The sequence below is a fragment of the Colobus angolensis genome, unplaced genomic scaffold (genome assembly GCF_000951035.1).
Source record: "Colobus angolensis palliatus isolate OR3802 unplaced genomic scaffold, Cang.pa_1.0 Scaffold158, whole genome shotgun sequence".
Taxonomy (NCBI): domain Eukaryota; kingdom Metazoa; phylum Chordata; class Mammalia; order Primates; family Cercopithecidae; genus Colobus; species Colobus angolensis.
Window position 1 is genome coordinate 9,963,997 of NW_012114688.1, and position 23,698 is coordinate 9,987,694.

At 36.4% G+C, this 23,698-nt stretch overlaps 1 protein-coding gene across 4 annotated transcripts in view; it reads right to left on the minus strand.

The window, feature by feature from the left end:
- Window positions 1-23,698, minus strand: part of SLC44A5 (solute carrier family 44, member 5) — a 426,185-nt gene that overhangs the window by 33,014 nt on the left and 369,473 nt on the right. For all 4 annotated transcript variants that reach the window (XM_011936933.1, XM_011936934.1, XM_011936935.1 and 1 more), the window contains 5 exons: window positions 14,592-14,717; window positions 13,709-13,769; window positions 10,206-10,329; window positions 8,637-8,720; window positions 5,588-5,700 (listed from right to left, as the gene is read on the minus strand). In XM_011936933.1, coding sequence (XP_011792323.1) covers window positions 5,588-5,700; window positions 8,637-8,720; window positions 10,206-10,329; window positions 13,709-13,769; window positions 14,592-14,717 — 508 coding nt within the window. The remainder of the gene's footprint in view (window positions 1-5,587; window positions 5,701-8,636; window positions 8,721-10,205; window positions 10,330-13,708; window positions 13,770-14,591; window positions 14,718-23,698) is intronic.

Consider the following 23,698-nt stretch of genomic DNA (forward strand, 5'->3'; position numbering starts at 1 on the left):
AACCTGCACGTTATGCACATGTACCCTAGAACTTAAAGTATAATGAAAAAATAAAAAATAAAAAATAAAAGAATTTGAAAATGCAGGAGAGGCTCTGGGAAATGGTGCACAAATTGGGAAGGAGGACAAGATGTTTGTTTTAAATGAACAGAGTAAAATAAAGGCATCTCACTACTTACTAAAAAAAAAAAAAAATTTATACTTTATATATTGATATATTTATATTTGTTTCTATGTTCTTAATTTTGCCTTTTGTATTCTACTTTGTGTCTATACTTCTTTTCTTCCAATTCCTGTCTTTTAAAATTGATGATTTTTTGTTTGTTTACTTATATTCCATTTTTCTTCTCTACTGGTTTTGAGCAAGTTACTCTATTTTTATAATAGGTTACCTTGAAAATCTGTTCTTTTTTTTTTTTTAAAGAGCCTACAGTCAATATGTTAACAAGGAAATGCAAGATCTTAGTTACTCAATAATCAACGACTCTGACTATTTCTCCATAATTTTGTTATGTACATTTTAAATAAGTTAGCATGTAGGTAAAGCTAAACAAATTTTACCTGCATAAAATAATCATTCTAGTGTCCATTGTCTAAAGCAATTATTATTTTATGCAGGGAAAGTTTTTTAGCTTTACCTAAATGCTTACTAATTTATTTTCTTTGTTCACTATCTTTTCTTACATCTCATATATTTCTGTGGAATCATTCTCCTTCTTCTCACTCTCTCTCATAGCTGCATTCAAACCATCAGGAAATACAGCTTTTATACAAATAAAAGCATGTATGGCCACCCTCAAGAGTTTCCCTCATTTGGCATATATATTTCTGCAATCATCTCCTTACTGGTCTCATTGCTTCTACTCTTGCCTCACCACAGTCTATTCTCAACACAGGGACTAGAGCAATCATTATATCTCATCTCTCTGCTACCCAAAGCCCTACATTGCCTCCCTGTTTCATTCAGAGTAAAAGCCTAGGTTTTATAATAATCTGTAAGGCTAGTCCCCTTCATAAATTTTATGACCTCTTCTCCCACTATTTTTTCCTTTACTCAGTATACCCATCCACACTAGGCTCCCAGCCATTTCTTCAACACACTCTTATCTTATAGGGCCTTTGCTCTAGCTGCACCCACTGTCTGGAACTTTTCTTTCATCTTGACTGTCTAACTCCATTGCTTTCAAGTGTTTTCTTATTTTCCCCAAAAAACTCCTCCTACTAATACCGCCATTTTCACTCCTTGCCCTACCATGGCACTCTCAATCTCCCCTTACCTGCTCTACCTTTTCTTTTTTCCATAGCAATAACTACCTTCTAATACATATATTACTTAGGCTATGAGCATCATGAGAGTAAGAACCTTTGTTCCTTTACTGTTGTACATCAAGAGTCTAAAATAGTGTCTGTACACAGCAGCTGTTCAATTGATATTTGTTGAATAAACAGAATAATGTATGACTAGATATGGATTTATCTTCCTTTACTCTCCTTAGTCTAATGAGGGCTTCCTATATCTGTGGATCCATGGTTTCATCAGTTCTGGCAAATTCTCAGCCAAGAGCTTTCAAATATGGTTGATATATGTTAGGCGGTTCTCAACCTATTTTCTATTTCTTTGAACCACACAATCATATTTTTGTCCCCTTGTCACATTCTGCTATATTTTTGATAATTACTGCAGATTCATATTTCAGTTCATTAATTCTCTATTTTGCTGTTTAGCTTATCAATTTGTCTTTAATCTAACATTTTTATTTTGAAAAGTTCTATATGGCTCATCTTCATGTATGCCTGGACATCTTTGTTGATTTTTATTTTTGTTGTCCAAGCTTTGAATAAATGATACTCCATGTCCATGAATGAATGAATTCACTTTTTTTTTTTTTTTTTTTCTGAGACAGAGTCTCACTCTGTTACCCAGGCTGGAGTGCAGCGGCACAATCTCAGCTCACTGCAACCTCCACCTCCTGAGTTCAAGCGATTCTCGTGCCTCAGCCTCCCAAGTAGCTGGGACTACAGGTGTGTGCCACTATGCCCAGCTAATTTTTGTATTTTTTTAGTAGAGACGGGGTTTCACCATGTTGGCCAAGATAGCCTCAATCTCTTGACCTCATGATCCACCTGCCTCAGCTTTCCAAAGTGCTGGGATTACAGGTGTGAGCCACTGCGTCTGGCTGTGATTCTATCTTCAATTCTTTAAACATTTCATGCATGGTTATTTGATGTTCTATATCTTTCTTTCTTTCTTTTTTTTCTTTTGAGACAGAGTCTTATTCTGTTGCCCAGGCTGAAGTGCAGTGGCATGATCTTGGTTCACTGCAACCTCCCCCTCCCAGGTTCAAGCAATTCTTCCACCTCAGTCTCCCAAGTAGCTGGGACTACAGGTGTGCACCACCATGCCCAATTAATTTTTGTATTTTTAGTAGAGACAGGTTTTCACCATGTTAGCCAGGCTGGTCTCCCACTCCTCACCTCAAGTGATTGGCCCCCTCGGCCTCCCACAGTGCTGGGATTATAGGAGTGAGCCACCACACCTGGCTACATGTTCTATATCTACTAATTCCCATATCTGAATTCTTGGAGACGTCAATCTCATGTTTATAGTATCCACTGATTTTCACACAGAATTGTTTTCTTGCAGGTCAGGTAGTCTCGGACTTTGTTGATCTGAATCTGTGAAAACCTGGTGATGTTAATTGAGGAAACTTTCATCTAGAGGAGATTTACATTTGTTTATTTTGGCAGTCAAAGGGTACTTACAAACTGGGGTCACTTTAGACATTTCTAGGATCCCAGGCTTACTCCAGGAGTTTCAGGTGTGATCCCCTGTTCTGCTGCCAACTCAGGTCTAAGTCTCCTGATCCCAGCACTACTATGGGTTACCCAATGTTTCACCTGTGCTTCCTGCTTGGTTCCCCACTTTGATTTTAGCTCATGAGTTATTTTTTTCTTTTGGAGGAGATTTCCTTTATTTCCTAAAGTTTATCAAAACAATGTATTATATAAAACAATACAGTGCAATACTCTTTTTAATGTCATGATTTCATAGCAAGAAGGCCCTTCAGACAATTTAGTTTCCTTCTACTAGTGAATGTGAAAGTCTAGACAATATTTTCCAATTTCTCTTTCTTTGCTTTCTCTCTCTTGTCCTAGATTTCTTAAAATTATGATCTCTGGGCTTCAAGTCCTCTTTCCTCAATAATATTCCTGAATAACAACAATATCAGCAACAACAAAAATAGACACTATTTATTGAACATTTACTATATGCTAGCAAAATCTAAGTACTTTATTATTTTGTTTAGTAGTCACAGATTCCTGTTATATGATTGAAAAACCTTTGAATTAAAGAAACTGTATGCTTGCAGAGGATCATACAGTTCATATGTGATGAATGTGGGATTGTGCCTTTTTCATACCTTAAATACATGCTCATAACCAAAGGTCTTCTCCTGTATACCTCTTAACCTGTTCTGGCCAATGAGAATTGTTCCATTGCTGTTCGTAAACATCTGCCTACAAGCAGTCTGGCTTTTTCTCTGCTCAGTATGACACATCCACATTGTTATTTGCTCTAGTAAATGGGCTGCTGTCAGTAGGAAATTTCAGTAGAAAAAATTGGTTTCTCATGATATGTAGAAAGTCAGTCGTCCAGGATAGTAGCAGAGGTCAGTTACATATAGTCTTATTTTCTGACACTCCTCAACCTAACTGGACATTTCCTCCCTCAATAGATACCATCAAACTTACTTCCCACACCATTAATTTTTGGGTTAGTACTATCTAGGGAGTCAATAGGGAGCGGAAATTGGTTGTTTTACCTGCACTTTTTATATGTTGACCATCTTTCTCCTTTTTGCCATTGTCAAAATTGCACTATAGCCAATCTCAGATTTTTCTTGCTGTTTAAGACATCAGTTAAGTCAATAGCAGACTTTACTGCCCTTTCCTTCCTGATGACGATACAAGAGTGATTGAATCACAAGCCCAGACTCTCCAGTGGCAAAGGGCAGAGATTGTTTTAAGCTTCAAGCAGGAACACAAAAACAAGACATTTAAACAACTTTTTTTTTTTTTTGCAGTTTCTGATTAGAGGATGGAAGTTCTTGTGTTCCTCAACCAGACTGATCTGCCTCTTATTTGTTACCTGGCTGTGTTCAACAAGAAGCCCAGGTGGGATTCAAGAGGAGTACAGCAGGAGCAGATAGGGAACACCTGAGAAGACCAAATGGTTTGCTAAAAACTCATTGGAGATAATGAGGAGGGTAATAACAATAATCCAACGCATACTGATTGTCCGCTGTGTTCCAGGTACTGCTCTGAGAGCTTTATATTCATTGTCTCATTTAATCCTTAAGATCCTCTGAGATAACGATACCATTATTGTGCTGATGTTGTAGATGAGAGTACAGGGTCTTTTAACCACCAACAGACTTCCCAAGTTACCCAGTTGTATGTTATGGAGCTGGATTAGAGCACAGGCTAACTACACAACCTGCAGATTCAACTGCATTCTTATATGTGTATAGCTCTTCATTGAATGACAGAAATAAGAGATTGTTATTTTTGATGTTTACTGCCATAAAACTGTTGTCAGTCCAAATAGTGCCATAGGGGAAATCATTCTTTTAAATAGAAACATCTCAAACAGTCATATAATATATAGGCTCATACCTTTTTTAGAAGAGTGAAAGGAAGCTGCCACAGGTGGTATATACTGTTTCACGTGAGCACTTTAATTCATATATAGAGCTCACATTATACCTGATATGTATTGTTTTGGGGAGATCAAGTTTGTGATTAGATTTCAACCTTGATTTTAAAAATTGTGTCTGTATAAATTTTGTGAGGTACACATGTAATTGTGTTATATGGATATACTGCATAGTGGCTTTTAGTGTATTCATCACCTGAATGGCATGCATTGTATCCATTAAATAATTTTTCATTATCCACCCCCTTCCAGTCCTCAACCCTTCCATGTTCCCATTGTCTATTACTCCACGCTGTACGTCCATGTGTACTCATTATTTATCTCCCGCACATCATTTAGCTCCCACAGACAGTACTGTCATTCTCCATACAATAGTGTAATTCAGAATACTTGCCTCTAGAGGGCAATGCTTCATTGTGGAGTACCAATTATTAACCGGTGTGACAGAACCTGGATTAAATGTACCAAGTTGAAAGAGAAAAATAGATCACACTTCTGTAACTTTGCAGACCTGGCCTTTGATCGGATAGAAACGTTAAAGAAATAAAAGAAGTTGTCTGAAATGTTTTTCATTAATCTAAAAGGATTTCTTTTTACCTCCTTCTTAGTATCTGTGAGGCAGGAGACCAAAGGCTGGTAGGAAAAAGAGTAAAACGTTCTGACAGCATTTTTTTTCCCCAAAGATATCAGGAAGAAAAAGTTAGAGACAATATATGCAAAATGAAATATTTTTTCTAAGTTTAAAGCTTTCTTGAGGGTAAAGAATAATTAGCTCCACTGAAAACAAATGCTTTCTGGTAATTGATAACAGCAATTGAAAATAAAAGGATTACTCTGATATTTGACAATTTGAAGAGGCGCGATACCTACCATAACCGATAATTCCAATCACACCAATCATGAAGACCCAGAAGAGGCATCCAGCTATGAACCTCAGAAGTATCAAAAATGTCCAACTAAGGACCATGGCGATCGTCAGGCCACTAGAAAAAACCCACAACAAACACAGTGGTCAAGTGTGCTAAACATAACGTATTACAAACATCAAGACAAAACTTTTTTTCTATTCAAAATTATTCTCAAATTCTTTTATTTTACCTGGCTATAGAAACATTAATAATGTTAAAAAGCATAAGCAATGATTTCCATTAAGACTTTCATATGAAAGCATAGGACCATCAGAGACTTTATACAGAACTCATCTTTGTGTACCTGGGTAAACTGAAGTCTAGTATCAGTCATTGTTCAAGGAAAAATACAATTTCTCCAACCTACAATTTTGATCTATCGGCGACAGTTGCCATGTCTTATTTTTTCCCTTCCTACCTACCTACTAGGTCATACATTGTAAAATATATTCATGATGAATTTGTTCTGTTCCATTTACTTAGTGACTGGTGTAATATGGCTATCTAGAAGTAAGAGAATCATTTTGGGGCAGAAAGATAAGAAAAATAACTGGCCATCCCCGGAGCCTATGATGCTGTAGTCATTATCACTATGGTCTAATTATCTCTAGGAGTTTGTGATGCCTTACATCATGCAGACATCTATTCCAGGTCCCCAGTGATCTGTGGGCCCTTATTTGGAATCGTGATAAGGCTTCTGTGTCTCCAGGGAGATGTGACTTTATCAAGCAATTAGCAGCATGACTATTTTCTGTCCGTTTTAATTTCTTCTTAGAGCTTGACTGAACTACTAGAGAAGCTTCTTTTCCTCCCATATACCCAGGTTAAGGTCACATTGGAGTCTTCTGATGTAATTTCCTCAAAGAGAACTCATTAAGATCAGAAAGTTGGCTGACTCTTCTATTAAGAATTGATATGTCTGGTGCTATCTGTAAGTTTCCAAACATAGCAATAGACAGAGCATGGTACATTTATTAGGTTATTGTCTCAAGTGTTATCTTTTTATTATAAAAAATCTCAATAATTACTGTCACTGGATAGATGACAACACAGTATTGAAGTATCAAGGTCTTGCAAAGCCTGTGCTTTTAACTTTAGAAGTCATTCCCTCTTAAAATCATGGATACTTTAATGCTTAAACATTCAATATGGTTAAAAGATTATTCCATGGCATAGCCCAAAGGAAGTATTCAGAAATGTCAGAGGAAACAAAACAAAAAATAAAGCTGTTTATTCTATGTGTTTTAAATTTGTACATAAAAATTATAACCAAATACACTAGATACAAGCATATCAATCCTTTAGATTTATATTTATAAAATAAGAAAGTGCAGAAGAATTGAAAATAAAGGGAGATGTTCATGTTTTACTCTTATGAGTAGTGCCTGGGTAGAGAGGGTTTCAGTGTGTGTTTTGGGGGTGAGGTAGGCAAGATAATCTATTATAATGTACACTTGTTCAGGTAGGTATGAAAAAGCCAAATGAAGAAGCAGCATGTAAATTATCTAGTGACATTTGGGTCTGACAATAGGGGAATCAATTTAAATACTGTCAAGAATAGACTGCAATCTCTGCTGGAGATAGATCCTAGCATACTAAAATTAATTACTGTAATCATTTAAGATAAAGCATCAAAATGAGTAAAGTCTCATAATACAATCTAATTTTACAGCTCTAAATACCACACACTAGTATCTCACACAAAATACAACTTAGACTTTGTTATGCATCATATAGTTACATGCATCTATCTTGCTCCACTAGTGTTTCTCTTACTGTTTCCTGAACCACATTTTTTTTGTGCGTCTACTATACGTTCAAGGACTCATATAGAAGTTAGGAATACAAAGATGAGTTAGACATAGTTACCATTGTAAGTTCATACTTTATCAGAGGGAAAGGGCCAGGTAAATAAAACACGGAATGGTAGGTGCTATATGGAAGATGAGTATGTGTATTTATAGGTGTGTAAACACACACGTACACACAATGATGGATAAGAGGAACACATAGGAAGAAGTAAGTGATTACATCTGGGGAAGATAATAAAGGTTATAAATGATACTAAAGCTGATTTTTAAAAATGAGGTGCAGTTGCCCAGGACTCAATACGAGGAAAGGAAACAGGATGTGCAAATTTACGGGATTTGCTAGTCTAGGGATGGGCACGTTATTTGATATATTTAGATTATAGTGTTAACCAAGAAACATGGATGGAGATGAATCTGAGAAACTAAGTTGGGCTAGGTTTTAAAGGGCCTTAGAAGTAACTGAAAAAGTTTTAATTTTAGTCTTTGACCATTAGGGAACCATGGAAGCTTTTAAGCACTAGAGGGTGACAAAAGAGCCAGACAGTAATGACAGTCTTAAATGGATCACACATTTACCCATTCCAGTGCAGTGACTACATTTCCTTAACTTTTCTAGGAATGCAACTCTTATGCCTGAAAATATTACATCTCCCCCTCCTTGTTGTCTGTACATCTATATTTATGTATCACATACGTAGCTATGTAGCTTCCCATAACTACAATGACTTCTGGTTATGATGAATACCAATCATTATGTGAAAGGGATGTGTTAAAAATAGGAACTACCCTTTTGAAGTCAAGGGAGGGACAATTTAGAAAAAAGAATCTGAGAAACCATCCTGCATCCACAGCAGCATGTGATGAGAAGCACACAAATATTACAGATATGGAAGTCTTGCAGATATTGCTCCATGTGACTTGAAGTACATGCTCATCAGTGCTTTTATTAGTACTTTAGTGAATACAATTAAAATTTACATTCTGCTGACACTGGGCATATTTCTAAATATATTTTCCTTGTCTCACCTCATTTGAAAAATAAAATGGCAGGAACTGACATCTGAGTGAAATTTGAAATTTGTTATGCTACCAATACATTTCTTTTATTCATGAATAAAAATAGAAAATTTGAAGAAAGAGTTCTACAAAGATAAAATCAGAATGGGACTGCAGAAGAAACATCTATGTGTTTTCACTTACATGAGAATCCAATACCAAGTTGTTGCATAGTCTTCAAATACTTTCAATCCAAGTGACTTTGCATCAAGAAGTTTATTGATACCACTGCATTGAAAGAAGGAGAAAAAAATCAATTATTTTTTGATGACCACTAAACAGAAATGTTCTTTTTATGATAAAAGGGATTCTACAAGGAGCTGTTGAAAGCATGTTTTCAGAAACCATCTATCAGTAGTGACTCTTTTCCTAGCCACAATAATACATAAAATGTCACTTCAGTAAACCTGCAAAGGTAGCTATAGCTGCACACAGAGAGAACATGGTTTTCAAGAATGGTGAACAAATCCTTTTCCACTGTGTGCAACATTCCCTCAATATTGCAGAAACCTCACTGTAAGAAATGAACTTAAATGATAAGATTAGCTTTTAACTTGAAAAACCCATAGTCAAGAATGAACATCATCCTTAATTCCCCTTCCTAATCCTGACAGTAAGGCATGATGGAACACATACTAGAAATTTCACAATCATCAGTGTCCAATTTGATGAATTATCAAAGTGAACACATTTATGTAACTACAACATTGTCAACCCCTTCTTCATGTGCCCCAATTGCAACACCTCTCCCTTCCTCAAAGTAACCAATATTCTGACTTTTGTGGTAATAATTTCCTAAGTTTTCTTTTTCATTTTACTAATTATATATGCATCACAGGGAGATAAATTTAACTCTGCTTGTTTTTGACTTTTATATCAATGGAATCATATTTGAATTATTATTTTGAGATTTCTTTTACACCAATTTATATTTCTGAAAATCGTGCATGCTGCTGTTGTATTCTAAATCTGCAGGAACTAACTATACTAATTATACTGCTAAAGTCTTTTAAGATAAATTTTTAGAATATCTTTATTTTTTATCTATAATTCAACAACTGAGTAAAGCAGTGATATGCTGTATAGATTTATGTTTTTGCACATGTGTGTATGCGTGCACACGGGGAAATACATTTTCCAGTAACATGGAGCGCTATGTGTGTAGAGCTGAGGGATGTGGGGAATTTACTGCATTACACTTAGTATGTAGAAATTTGATATGTCACCAATACATTTCTTTATGTCACACTTCTATACCTGTTGATAATGAAAGATTTAACCATTTTGAAAAGCATCATTATTCTTTCTTTCTTTTCTTTTCTTTTTTTTCTTTTTAATCCCAGCTAGTCAGGAGACTGGGGACGGAGAATTGCTTGAACCCAGAAGGTGGAGGTTGCAGTGAGCCAAGATATGGACCCACAGGTCTCCAGCCTGGGAGACAGAAAAAAGCATCATTATTCTTTCTAAATGATTCTGGGTTCTCCCTTACATGCTCTTCTTAATGAATATGTATCAAGCTCTTTAATTCACAGTAACATGTATATTTCATATATACATATATTTATGTATATGTATATTTATTTATATAGATATTTCATATATATATATATATATAGTGACTTTTTACTATAACCCTTAACCTGATAGGAGCTTTAGTCTTGAGTGCAATAACAAAATGCATCAAACTGAAAATTAGAATGTAAACACACATACTTCGCAGCATCCCTGAGTTCTATAACACTTCTTGTCCCTCCATTTCCATCTTGAAACACCATCTTACTTCCTATTGTTAAAGTGCCATTTTTGGTAGAGAAGTCAGGGAAACATCTCTGGAGAACTGTAAAAATAAATTAAAATTATCATAATCATTTTTCTACTTCTCTCATGATGTCCTCCCTTTCTTAAGCTTTCTGTTGTATATAATCAAATTCTTGCTAGGCATGCAAATTTCTCAATATAGATAGCTCATTGCCTGTTACTTGATGATATGATTTTCTAATGGTCCTAAGACTAGAAAGCAAATATGATCACACTCTGAAACTACATTCTAAACTTGATTATTTTACACATGGTATATTCATCAAGTAGTCATAAATAAAATGCACATCAAAGATTTTAAAAGAGTAATGATGCATATAATTCATGGCAGCACATTTTAGTAGAAAGACCACATTAACTTGTATGACTGGATGACTTTAGTTTTACTATTAAAAATATATATTAGGAATTACTTGAGTAAAACTTTGAAAATTGGGGATTAGCGAATAATACCTTGGGAAATAAGAACCAACTCAAACTTTAGGCTACTAAAACAACTAAATTTTTGTTTGTGAATTCTTAACAGTTTGTCTCCCAGCTTTGTCATTTACAACAGTTTTTTAGTGGAGTTGAAAATGGAAATTCTGAAGCTATCAAACGAGGACTACACTTTGTAGACTAGTATGATTTCTAAGAAAAGTAAAATCACTATTCAATCTTCTATGTTCTTATTTTGATTAGAGTCTTTGCCTCTTTACAAAGTAATTTCTAAAAATATTTTAAAACCCCAATTTTAAAGGAAGAAGTAAGGAAAATCAGAAATGGATCATTTTCATACATTTTTTCTTGTAAGAAGCATCACTGATTTGCATAGGTTCATATGTAGTTTAAACCTGAAAATATTAAAGCAGTTGAGCTGGGGAAAGAAGAAACAGATCTCTTTAAAGCCTTTCCCGACTTCCCTGGCTTAAAAGGAATTTTCTTGTCTGCTCACCTCTAGCTTCTGCTGCACTTAGGACATGGCTAATTCCTTTACCTGCCCTACCTTTCTACTTCTCTTCCCTTCCTTTCTGTGGCAAATTTGACACAGTAGCCTTTACCATCTGCTTCTATGCCCTCAGTTTAATCATAGTTTTGGCCTCACCACTTCGTGGAAATTATCTTCCCAGTGATCCCAGTGACCTCTGAATTGTCAAAACCTCCAGATATGTTATAGTCTTCATCCTACTTAGACCTGTTACCTAGCACAGGGCTTGGCACACAGTAGAAATAAGTCAATATTTGCTGAGGAATGAGTTAACTTTTTTGAACCTTTGACATGGTAGATACTTCTTGGCATATCGAAACTCTTTTTTCTTGGCTTACATGGTCAGGTTCTCTCTCCTGTCCTCCCATATTTCTGTGCACTCTTTCCTTTTCTACTTCTTAAATACAAGTGTTCCTATCTAGAGGTTCCCTTGACCTTGTTTCACGTATTTTTTTTCTGGATAATCTCATCCAATCTGTTAGTTTTCATTACTAAATATGTTCATTACATATTTGGAAAGTGGATAAAATATTTAAAAAATATAGAACTATACATAGTCCTTCCACCTACAGTGAACTATATTAACATTTTGGGGAATTTCTTTCCAGTCTTTCTTCTACAATAAATATTTTTTGAGAGTCAAAATCATACAGGACATGCAGTGTTTTCCCTTCTTTGTTTTAATCTTACTTATTTCCTTTTATGAACTCTTTAATGAACAAATTTTATTATCTGCATACTATTCCATTGAGTGCTATTTAATCTTATATTAGGAGGAACACAAGTTGATTGCAACATTTAATGTCTTTCTCACTAGACTATGAGGGACTACGCCTTATTCATTTTTGTATCCCCAGTGTACACTTTATCTTGTGTGACTTAGCCAAACTGTACTTGTAAGGGCAGGGACTATGTCTTATACTTTTATGCCCATTAAATCTTTTGTTACTAATGATTTATTTTTATCCTTTTGCATAAAAATTTATAACATTGATTTTGGGTGTGGACATTTGTTGCTGAGAGCTTCCTGGTAAGTGCTGTTGCCATGGGACCTACATCTTTGCTTCAAGGTCTTTTATGACCCAGCGAAGAGTGCTGGAAGTGCGTAAGACATGTTTGGTGGTAGCTGCTTCAGTGGGTATTTGACTATCTACTCAAACTAATGACTAATACCCTTCCTCCATTTTAAGAGAAATATATACATTGTAGGAAAGTGAATAAATAGAAAAAAGAAAGAAGAGAGAAATTTCCCACGGTTTTGCCAGTCCCAAAACGACTACTTAATGTTTTGGTATATTTCTTTCCAATCTTTTTCTTTGAAGAGGTTTTTTTGTTGTTGTTTATTTGTTTGTCTTAATTTATACATGTTTATCATTATAAGGCTTGCAACAGTTTGAATTTTATTTAACATTATAACATACACATGCATGTTATTCCAATAGTTATATTTAATAATTATAAAATATTTCATTTAGTGAATACATTATAATTTAAGTATTCTCTTGGTCTTGGATAGTAGAGTCTTTCTTTCTTTTTTCTTTTTCTTTTTTGACACTTTAAATGTGATGGACAATTTAATGTAAAGCTTTTTTTTTGTAATTAGGATTATATCCATAAGAAAGAAAACTCAGTGATTATTTCGTTTTGTTCGTTTCCTTTTTATTTTTTTAGAGACAGCGTTTCACTCTGTTGCCAAGGGTGTGTACAGTGGTACAATCATAGCTAACTACAGACTTCAACTCCTGGGCTCAAGTGATTCTCCCGCCTTGACCTCCCAAGTAGCTGGGACTATAAGTGCACATTGCCGTGTCTCACTAATTTATTTTTAAAATTTTTGTAGAGACAAGGTTTCACTATGTTGCTGAGGTTGGTCTCAAACTCAAGCAATCCTCCCACTGTGGCCTCCCAAAGTGCTGGGATTACAGGCATGAGCCCCTATGCCTGGCCTCATTTTGTCCAGAGTATTACTTTAAATACAGTTTATAATTTTAAAGAAATAAAATATTGACTAATTCCAAATATATATAAATGTTTCAAGTGATGAAAACAAGTATATGTCCTCCCCCTACTCCTCAGGCAATTTCTGAACAAAGTTTCCAGCTAAAATCAGGAGTGGGTATATATCAGCGTATCTGTGTGTGTATTTACGCATGCTTCCAAAGCACCAAATGATCAATCCGACTGAGCTTGCAACTTTCAATCTTTTTCTTGCATGTTTATGAAGGAAAATTCAAAAAATCCAGAGAAATGTACTTGGCTGGAGCCAAGAGATGAGTTCTACTTTTGGCTTTCCTGCTAATCAACTCTGGAACTTTAGGCCAGTCAGAGGACCATTCTTGGCCTCAATCTCATCAATTGTGAAATATGGGAACTTAATTAAGTAGCATTTTGGTAGATTCTGCGTTTCTAAGGTAAAATAATTGCCACTTACAAGGTTTGCTTGGAAAAATCGCTGTTGGACAGTCATCATCCAGTAAAAGTTGTGTGACAGACTAAAATGGAAGGAAGAATGTTAACAGTTCAAAGGCTATATGATGATTATACTCAATCTAAATATGTCCTTTAAAAAATTAAACTCCATAATAATCTCTTTATTCCAAATTACTTCTACTAATAATATTAATTGTAAGATTATCACACACACACAATCTTGCTTGACATTCTTAACTGTCCTAACTGTAATTAAATTGAACCAACAATAATAAAACCAGATCATCTGAAAACAAGGCACACCTTTGGAGATGTGTATCTTTGTCTTAGCCATATCCTGAGTCTCTAATTTCTTTCTTTATTTTTTTTTTCTGGAAAAACAACATCTTCTCTAATTTAGAAACCATTCATATTATTTAACATTGTGATGATTTAGAATTCTCTTACATTTCTCAAACCTAGGTAAGGGTTGGGGTTTTTAAAATGAGTTGTTATCAAACTGGGCTTGGAAATAAATTTCTACTTGTTACTAAGTTGCTATGGGGCTTCATCACCACATTAACGAAATGGTGACTGCAAAAAATATTAACTCCTAGTTCTAGAGTAAAAGTCTATCCAAGTTGAGAATGTGTTGGTGTCAGGGAATAGTAGAAGCTAATTAACCAGACATAACAGTCTTTCATGACACCCCAAATCTACAAAATGATGTGCTATAAATGGTGTGTGTGCACACTCAGTACACATGCATTTGTGTTTTAATGAAATTGTGTCTAACTGCTTCCTAGAAGATTTGGGAGCTTGTTCAGTAACAAATTCTCACGTTACACTTGAGATTGAAAAAAAAAGTTAAATTCTTCTCTAGCTTTAAGCCTAAACACACGTACCTTCACAGGCTTAGCAGTGGTCTTACAGAACTGACGGTAGTCTTCCCAGTGGCTTTTGTCTTTTGTGTACAAAAGTTGCATTTCCACATAGGTTAAAAATTTTTCTGGGCACTTGGAGACACAGATCTGTGAATGAACAAAGTGATTAGAACTGAGCTGAGTTGAACAAACCCAGGAACTGCCTATAAAGCTAGACTTCTAAATTGTCCACCATAACAAAAAGCAATGCACTGCTTTCCAGCTAAGAAACCTAAATCAATTTTCTTGCTCTCTCTCTCTTTTTCTTTCCTTTAAATTTTTTTTTAGAGACCGTGGCATGATCATGGCTCACTGCAGCCTCAACCTTCCTGGGCTCAAGTGTTCTCCCACTTCAGTCCTTTGAGTAGCTGAGACTACAGGCAAACACCACCATAACCAGCTAATTTTTGTATTTTTTGTAGAGTCGGGGTTTTGCCATGTTCCCCAGGCTGGTCTCAAACTCCTGAGCTCAAATGATCCACCCATCTCAGCCTCCCAAAGTGCTAGGATTACAGGTGTAAGCCACTGCACCTGGTCTAAATCAATTTTCTAGTCTTATTGTAAAAAATGAAATTTCATGTACTAGTTACCAATCTCTATTCTTTGCTCTTTGATATTGATGTTATGTTAAAACAAGATACCATACGGTGATAGATTTATTTTTAACTTTTGATTTTGACATAATTGTAAATCAACATGTAATTGTGAGGAATAATAGGGATTTCACATACCTTTCACTCTGTTTCCCTCAGTGGTAAGAACTTGCATAACCATAACACAATATCATAAGCAGGAAATTAATATTGTTACTGCTATAGTTTGGATATTTGTCCCTACATACCTCATGTTGAAATTTGATCCCCAGTGTTGGAGATGGGGCCTAATGGGAGGTGTCTGAGTTCATAGATGCAGCAGCACCCTGTTCTTATAGTTCAGGGAGGAATCTGCCCTATTCATTAGGGGTTCACGAGGGCAGATCCTCCCTGTTCTTGTGATGATGAGTAGCTTCTTAATCTATTAATTCCCTCAAGAGCTGGTTGTTAGAAAGAGCCTGGCACCTCCCTCATCCTCTCTCTTGCTTCCTCACTAACCATGTAATTTCTGCACATGCCAGCTCCTCTTTGTCTTTTAGTACGAGTGGAAAGCAGAAAGCTGAAGCCCTCAACAGAGGCAAATGCTGGCTCCATGTTTCTTGTACAGTCTGCAGAACCATAAGCCAAACAAACCTCTTTTCTTTACACATTACCCAGTCTCAGGTATTCCTTTTGCAGCAACACTAAGCAGAGTAAGACAGTCAGAAGCCACTAACCTTACTTAGAGTTCACCAGTTTCATATTCACTTGTTTGCGTGTGCCTATGTATGTGTGTAGTTCTGTGCCATTTTATCAGACATGTGGTTGTGTGACCACTACCACAGGACAGAGATGGACTTTTAATAAAATACTTTATGATTTTAAAGTGTAATTTAAGATTAATCTTGTCTGTGTAGTACATGCATATTCAGGGTTAAAATCTTCCTTCCTTTCCTAAATATGAATAAAATGATGATTTAAAATTCTCTGAATATTGAACACTTATGCCACTAATAGTTACTAGTGTATGTGAATTCTCAAACACAATTCTCCAAATGTAACTGGAGTTTTAGCACCATATGAAACAAATCAAGGCTATCTGACACAATCAATCATCATTATGGTCTTTTACCAATAACATCTAGATGTGGGCAGAGAGGTCATCTTTGCAATTTTTTTACATTAATAAACTTTGGGGGCCTATGAGTGCCAAGCCAGATCACCGTGCTAGTTCACAAAACCACAGTAGAGTGACGGAAATCCAATCAGTAACTCCACAGAGGGAAGGCGGAATCAGAGGAGACACACTCTATTGGTTTTGCTTTTTTTACAATAAAAAACAAAGGTCAGATGAAGCCATGTGAAATGCAGCTAACCCTTTCAAGTCTCTCCATCACCTTCAGTTCCTCCCTCTGAAATCTTTCTCAGCCCTGACTTGCTCCATCTCCCTACTCTGGTATTTATTCTCATTGGCCAACCTGTAGCTCAACCCATTGGCAGTTAGGTAAAAACAATGCTGCTTAGCTGACATCTCCTTTCCATCTTTTGGGTTATGTACCTGCTGTACACAAAGCCATTTGGTGTGGATCCTACAACTAAGTTAGCAGGAGAATAATGAAATGCATATGCCTCAAATCTCACAGTTAATATTTTCTTGAAGCAACAGCAGTTCAATTCCTTCTAGAAATTTTGGCAGGGCAAACAACTTATCTCCACATCCACACCTCCACATGTATTTCCTTTTTCTTAGTCTCTCATCCACACATGTGCATGCACACACACAATGACATATGCATATTCATGTACCTTTAGAGAAAATACTAGTGACTTCATAGGTATATTTCTTTTTTTTTATACTTTAAGTTCTAGGGTACATGTGCACAACATGGAGGTTTGTTACATGTGTATACATGTGCCATGTTGGTGTGCTGCACCCATTAACTCGTCATTTACATTAGGTATGTCTCCTAATGCTATCCTTCTCCCTTCCTCTGACCCCATGACAGGCTCTGGTGTGTGGTGTTTCCCACCCTGTGTCCCAGTGTTCTCATTGTTCAATTCCCACCTATGAGTGAGAACATGTGGTGTTTGGTTTCCTATCCTTGCGATAGTTTGCTCAGAATAATGGTTTCCAGCTTCATCCATGTCGCTACAAGGGACATGAACTCATCCTTTTTTATGGCTGTGTAGTATTCCATGGTGTATATGTGCCACATTTACTTAATCCAGTCTATCATTGATGGACATTTGGGTTGGTTCCAAGTTTTGCTATTGTGAATAGTGCCACAATAAACATATGTGTGCATGTGTCTTTATAGCAGCATGATTTACAATCTTTTGGGTATATACCCAGTAATGGGATGGCTGGGTCAAATGGTATTACTAGTTCTAGACCCTTGAGGAATCACCACACTGTCTTCCACAATGGTTGAACTAGTTTACAGTCCCACCAATAGTGTAAAGGTGTTCCTGTTTCTCCACATCCTCTCCATCACCTGTTGTTTCCTGACTTTTTAATGATTGCCATTCTAATTGGTGTGAGATGGTATCTCATTGTGGTTTTTGATTTTCATTTCTCTGATGGCCAGTGGTGATGAGCATTTTCTCATGTGTCTGTTGGTTGCATAAATGTCTTCTTTTGAGAAGTGTCTGTTCATATCCTTCGCCCACTTTTTGATGGGGTTGTTTGATTTTTTTCTTGTAAATTTGTTTAAGTTCTTTGCAGATTCTGGATATTAGCCCTTTGTCAAATGGGTAGATTGCAAAAATGTTCTCCCTTTCTGTAGGTTGCCTGTTCACTCTGATGGTAGTTTCTTTTGCTGTGCAGAAGCTCTTTAGTTTGACTAGATTCCATTTCTCATTTTTGACTTTTGTTGCCATTGCTTTTGGTGTTTTTGACATGAAGTCCTTGACCATGCATATGTCCTGAATGATATTGCATAGGTTTTCTTCTAGGGTTTTCATGGTTTTAGGTCTAACACTTAAGTCTTTAATCCATCTTGAATTAATTTTTGTATGATGTGTAAGGAAGAGATCCAGTTTCAGCTTTCTACATATGACTAGCCAGTTTTCCCAGCACCATTTATTAAATAGGGAATTCTTTCCCCATTTCTTGTTTCTGTCAGGTTTGTCAAAGATCAGATGGTTGTAGATGTGTGGTATTATTTCTGAGGGCTCTATTCTGTCCCATTGGTCTATATCTCTGTTTTAATAGCAGTACCATGCTGTTTTGGTTACTGTAGCCTTGTAGTATAGTTTGAAGTCAGGTAGTGTGATGCCTCCGTTTTGTTCTTTTTCCTTAGGATTGTCTTGGCAATGCAGGCTCTTTCTTGGTTCCATATGAACTTCATGGTAGTTTTTTCCAATTCCGTGAAGAAAGTAATTGGTAGTTTGATGGGGATGGCATTGAATCTATAAATAACCTTGGGCAGTATGGCCATTTTCACGATATTGATTCTTCCTATCCATGAGCATGGAATGTTCTTCCATTTGTTTGTGTCCTCTTTTATTTCATTGAGCAGTGATTGTAGTTCTCCTTGAAGAGGTCCTTCACATTCCTTGTAAGTTGGATTCCTAGGTATTTTATTCTCTTTGAAGGAATTGTAAATGGGAGTTCACTCATGATTTGGTTCTCTGTTTGTGTGTTATTGGTGTATAGGAATGCTTGTGATTCTTGCACATTGATTTGTTTCCTGAGACTTTGCTGAAGTTGCTAATCAGCTTAAGGAGATTTTGGGCTGAGACGATGGGGTTTTCTAAATATACAATCATGTCATCTGCAAACAGGGACAATTTGATTTCCTCTTTTCCTAATTGAATACCCTTTCATAGGTATATTTCTAAGGAAGCTGAAGAACAATTTAGGGACATTCACAGCATGCAACACATCCACATATTTTAGAAGGTTAAGATGATTATCAATGCAAATGTCAAAAGTTCACTCTGATTGGAGCCAAGCTGAATAAACCTTTAACATATTAGGAGACAGTTTACAGACATTTAGACTTCGACAATTGACTGATATAACATTGAAAGACAACTGAACTACTTCTATTGAATACACTTAAATGGATTTAGAAAAGTGAGTATTGAAAGCATTAATGCTTTCACAGGCTTTAAATGATGCTAGGTACTTCTGAATTGAGACCATGATGATTCTGTATTTACAAAGCACACACACAAACAATGTACACTACACATAGAAAAGTACTGTGTTTGCAACACATAAAAGAAAGTAATTAAAATGGTAAACGTGGTTTGTTAAGGAGAATCACATCAGATCTCATTCTAGACACAAATGAGCTGTTAAAAAACAACACAACTGCACTTTACTTTCTCCCTCTATCAGACCAATTTGTTCACCTCAAATAGGGTGCTGATTAGTAGTAATCAACATATAGTTAGTCAAAATGAAGGTCACATTGAGGTTGGATGTTCTAATTGATCACAGTCTGTCCTTTAAGTACTCGTGACACATGTCTGGACCATGCTGGCAGTTAACAAAAACATAGTGCATAAAAATATGGCTCAGATCAGTATATGCACCATTGACTGGAAGACTAAATGCAAGTCTGCATTATTAGCAGCTAATAATGACTTGGCTAATAATGAGCTAATTCTGACTCAGTTCTGATTCTCCGTGCACCACAAAGGGCACTTTGCATCAAGTTCGGTATTACTATTTTTATCTTTAATTCGGATAGGCTTAACACTCAATTACAAATTGGAATTTGGTGGCTGGGAGAGTGAATTACATTGAAGGTTAAAACACTACATTTGTTATGAAGAAAAGATGATCTAGTAACTCATCTATGAAACAACAAAAAAGCATAATATGCAAGTATATTTTGTTTTATCATGGGAATGATAGATTTGTAGATTATAGCGGAAAAATTCTTAACTAGAATTAGGAAGATATTCATTCTTTCATTCGTTCAGTCATTTGTTTATTCATTTAATAAATATTTACTGATCCCCCATTCTGTGCCTATTCCAGGCACTGAGGACAGAAGTAGTAGTAAACAACACATAAAAAGCCTTGCTCTCAAGCAATTTGTCTTCCAGTAGGGGGAGACAGATAACAAATAATAAATAAGTAAAATGTTTGTCATAAGATGGTAATAAACACTAGTAAGTAAGATGGTATAAGATGATAAATAAATAAGGCTGTAAAGGAGGCTACACAGAGAGAAAGGAGTGGCTGGGTGGGATTCTAATTTTAAAGAGGTAGTCAAAGAAGCCTCACTAAGAAGGTAACATTTGCAGAAATTCTTGAACAGGATGAATGATCAAGACATACAGTCATCTGGAGAAATAATTCTCTACGTAGGAAGAACAGCAAAATCTAAGTCTCTAAGGCAGGAGAGTTCCTGAATCCTTTCAAGTATTAATACAACAAATGGCCAGTATGACCCAAGTGCAATGAGCAAAGGGAGTAGAATAGGATATGTGGTCAGAGAGTGGGTCAGACAGTGAAGGATCTTACAGGCCATTGTTAGGACTTTGGCTTTTTGTATAAGTAACTTGGGAAGCTATTGGGGCATTTAAGCAAAGAAGAGACATAATCAGACTTATATTTAATAGGACCACACTGGCTACTGGGTGGAAAAGAGACTGCAAAGGGTAAGGGAGCAAGGACAGAAACAGAAAGATCAGTCAGGAGATCCTTGAACTAATCTAAAAAAGAGATGATGGCTCCTTGAACTAGAGAAGAGGTGGTGAGAAATAGTTTGGCTCAGGGTACATTTTGGAGGGAGACCTAAGGAGAGCTCAAACATGGGTATGAGAGAGAGGGAAATCAAGGATAAGGTAGAAATCAAGGTATTTGGAGCTGGCATTAATTGAGACAGGGAAGACGTTGGGGTGGGGAACAATTTTAGGGATAAAGTCAGAGATCAGGAATTCAGTTGTGGACATGTTAAATTTGAGATGTCAACCAAATATCCATGTAGAAATATTGCACGGGTGGTTGGATAGAAAGGTCTGGAGCTCAGGGAGCAGATTTATTGGGAGATGTAAATTTGAGGGGTCAGCATGTAGATGGTGTTAAACCTATGAGACTAGGTGAGATCATCAAAGAAGTAAATACAGACTTAGAAAAGGACTAAGCTTCTTGTGGGAGGGAAATGCAGTGTTTAAAAGATGTTGGAAAGATTAATATAACTCATCAAAGGAGACTGATAGGGAGTAGCCAGAGAGTTGGGAAGAAATATAGAAGAATGTTGTGCCCTGGAAACCAGGTGAAAAAGGTATTTTAAGGAGGAGGGATTGATTAAATACTATTGTTAGATCAAGTAAATGTGGATTTAATACTAACCATTAGCTTAATAATGTTGAGGTCGATGATATTGTTTAGGAGAAATTGAAGTAGGGATAAAAGCTTCAATGAGAGTGAGAGGAAAGGATTTAGATAGATAAATGTGGACTATTCTTTTGAAGAGTTTTGAAAAAAAAAAAAAAAAAGAGGCACAGAGATATGGACCAGTAGCTGGAGGGGGATGTGGGATCAAGGGGAAAATTCTTTAAGATGAAAGAAATAACCGTAGTGAACAAACCAGATAAAAATTCTTGCCCTTAAGCAATTTGTTTTCTACTAGGGGGAGACAGGAAACAAATAACAAATGAGTAAAATGTTTGCTGTAAGATGGTAATAAGCGGTAATGAATAAGATGGTATAAGATGGTAAGTAAATAAGGATAGAAAAGATACTAGAGACAGAGAGGAATGGCTGGGTGGGATTATAGTTTTGAGTAAGTAGTCGAGGAAGCCTCACTAAGAAGGTAACATTTGTGGAAATACTTGAAGAGGATTAATGATCAAGCCATATACTTTGTATATTGATGGAGACAATTTAGTAGAGAAGGAAAAACTGATAATAAAAAAACAACATTTCTGAAGTGATGTGCTTAATTATGCAAGAGGATGAGATTTAATGCACAAATGGATGGGCTGGTCTTAGAAGCACAGCAGTTCACCTAAGGGGAACTAGAGGGAAGGCAGAATGAGTATATGACATAGATGAAGATAGGTAGGCAAATGGATGTCAGAGAGGGAGATTTTAAAAGTTGTCTTCTGAATGCTTCTACTTGCTCAGTGAGACAGGAAACAAAGTCAGAGGCTGGAATGGAGATTGGGAAAGAGATCTTGGAGGTTCCAGGTGAGAAGAAAAGGTGTGAAATTGTTTTCTAAGGCAGTAAGCTGTAGAATGGACAAGGGTCTGTAGAACGGTTGAGACAGCATTAATGGCCCACTTGAAGTTAGGTCCTGAATTTAAATGACTGTTGTATGTTTTTCTCCAAGAACACACAGCTGCCTGGATTCAGGCATGGAGTAGACTGAAAGCTATCTTTATAGTCAGGTTTTGCCAGGGACTTACAACTAAGTGAAAGGGGACAATGGAATTAAGAATGTGTATATGGGAGTGATTTCACTGAGAGACTGTGGAATCTTAGTCAGGTAAGGTGGGAGATGCAAATATGAGGGAGCTGAGCGATACTTTGGATGGGTTAAGATCAGTGGTTTGCAGGTCCCAGTAAGGTAGAAGAATTATTGGAGTTGCAATGTCAGAGGAATTGAGATGATCAGAGAAATTGAGATTACAAAGGGTAGCAATTATTAATACTGGAAAGGTCAAGGGTTTGCCCTGGGGGAACAGGGTAGAAGTGGTCACAGAACTAAGATACCAATATCCCAAGTGGGCTTTAGTCTCAGCAGAAGTAAGATTTCAAAAGTCTTTGAGGGAGATTAGGAAGCAAAGAAATAAAGCAGATTTACAAACTAATCCTAGGGATCAGCTTTGGGTATAGTTACCGGCACATGGAACCAAGAAGAAGCAAAAAATCAGAAGTCTACTAAGTTTTCAAGGTAACTGTAATGCTAAAAAAAATCATGAGGTAGCCTTAAGAAGCCTTTCACTGTTAAAATAATATTTGTGATATGAAACTCACACACCTTGAAGTGAGCTTCAAAGCAATATGGGCCTCAAGACAGTATACTTCCCAGTACTCAGCAATGGTGTGGCCTGGAGGCTAGAGGACAGAAAATCACCTCCCAGGTGGCCAAGCAAAGGGCTATAGGAAGCAATGGACAGGGAATATTCTTCTCAGAGAACACAATCCAGGTGGAAAAAAAGACTGCTCTCCATTGCCACAATTCAGAAACTGCTGTGTATTTATCACTCCTTCTTTTCTAAATGGGAGTTTGTAATTCTAATTTTTCTGTCTTTGTTACCTATTGTACATGTAGTGTCAAGACTTGATAAATAGAACGATACATCATCTGTAGATTCTGGACTTTGAGTTAAAGGCAGTGCTACATGGGACTCTGGGTTCTCCTTTGGGAAGAAGAAGAGTGTTCTGGAGGCCAGAGAGATAGACTATAGAAGACACACTTAAGTATTCATTGAGGTTTGTGTCTCTTGTTCCATTTGTTCCATGGTATAGAAAAGGCAGCTCAGCTCATAGCTACATTGCTCAATTCCTTCCTCCTTGAATCTGGGTGTGACCTATTTTTTTTTTT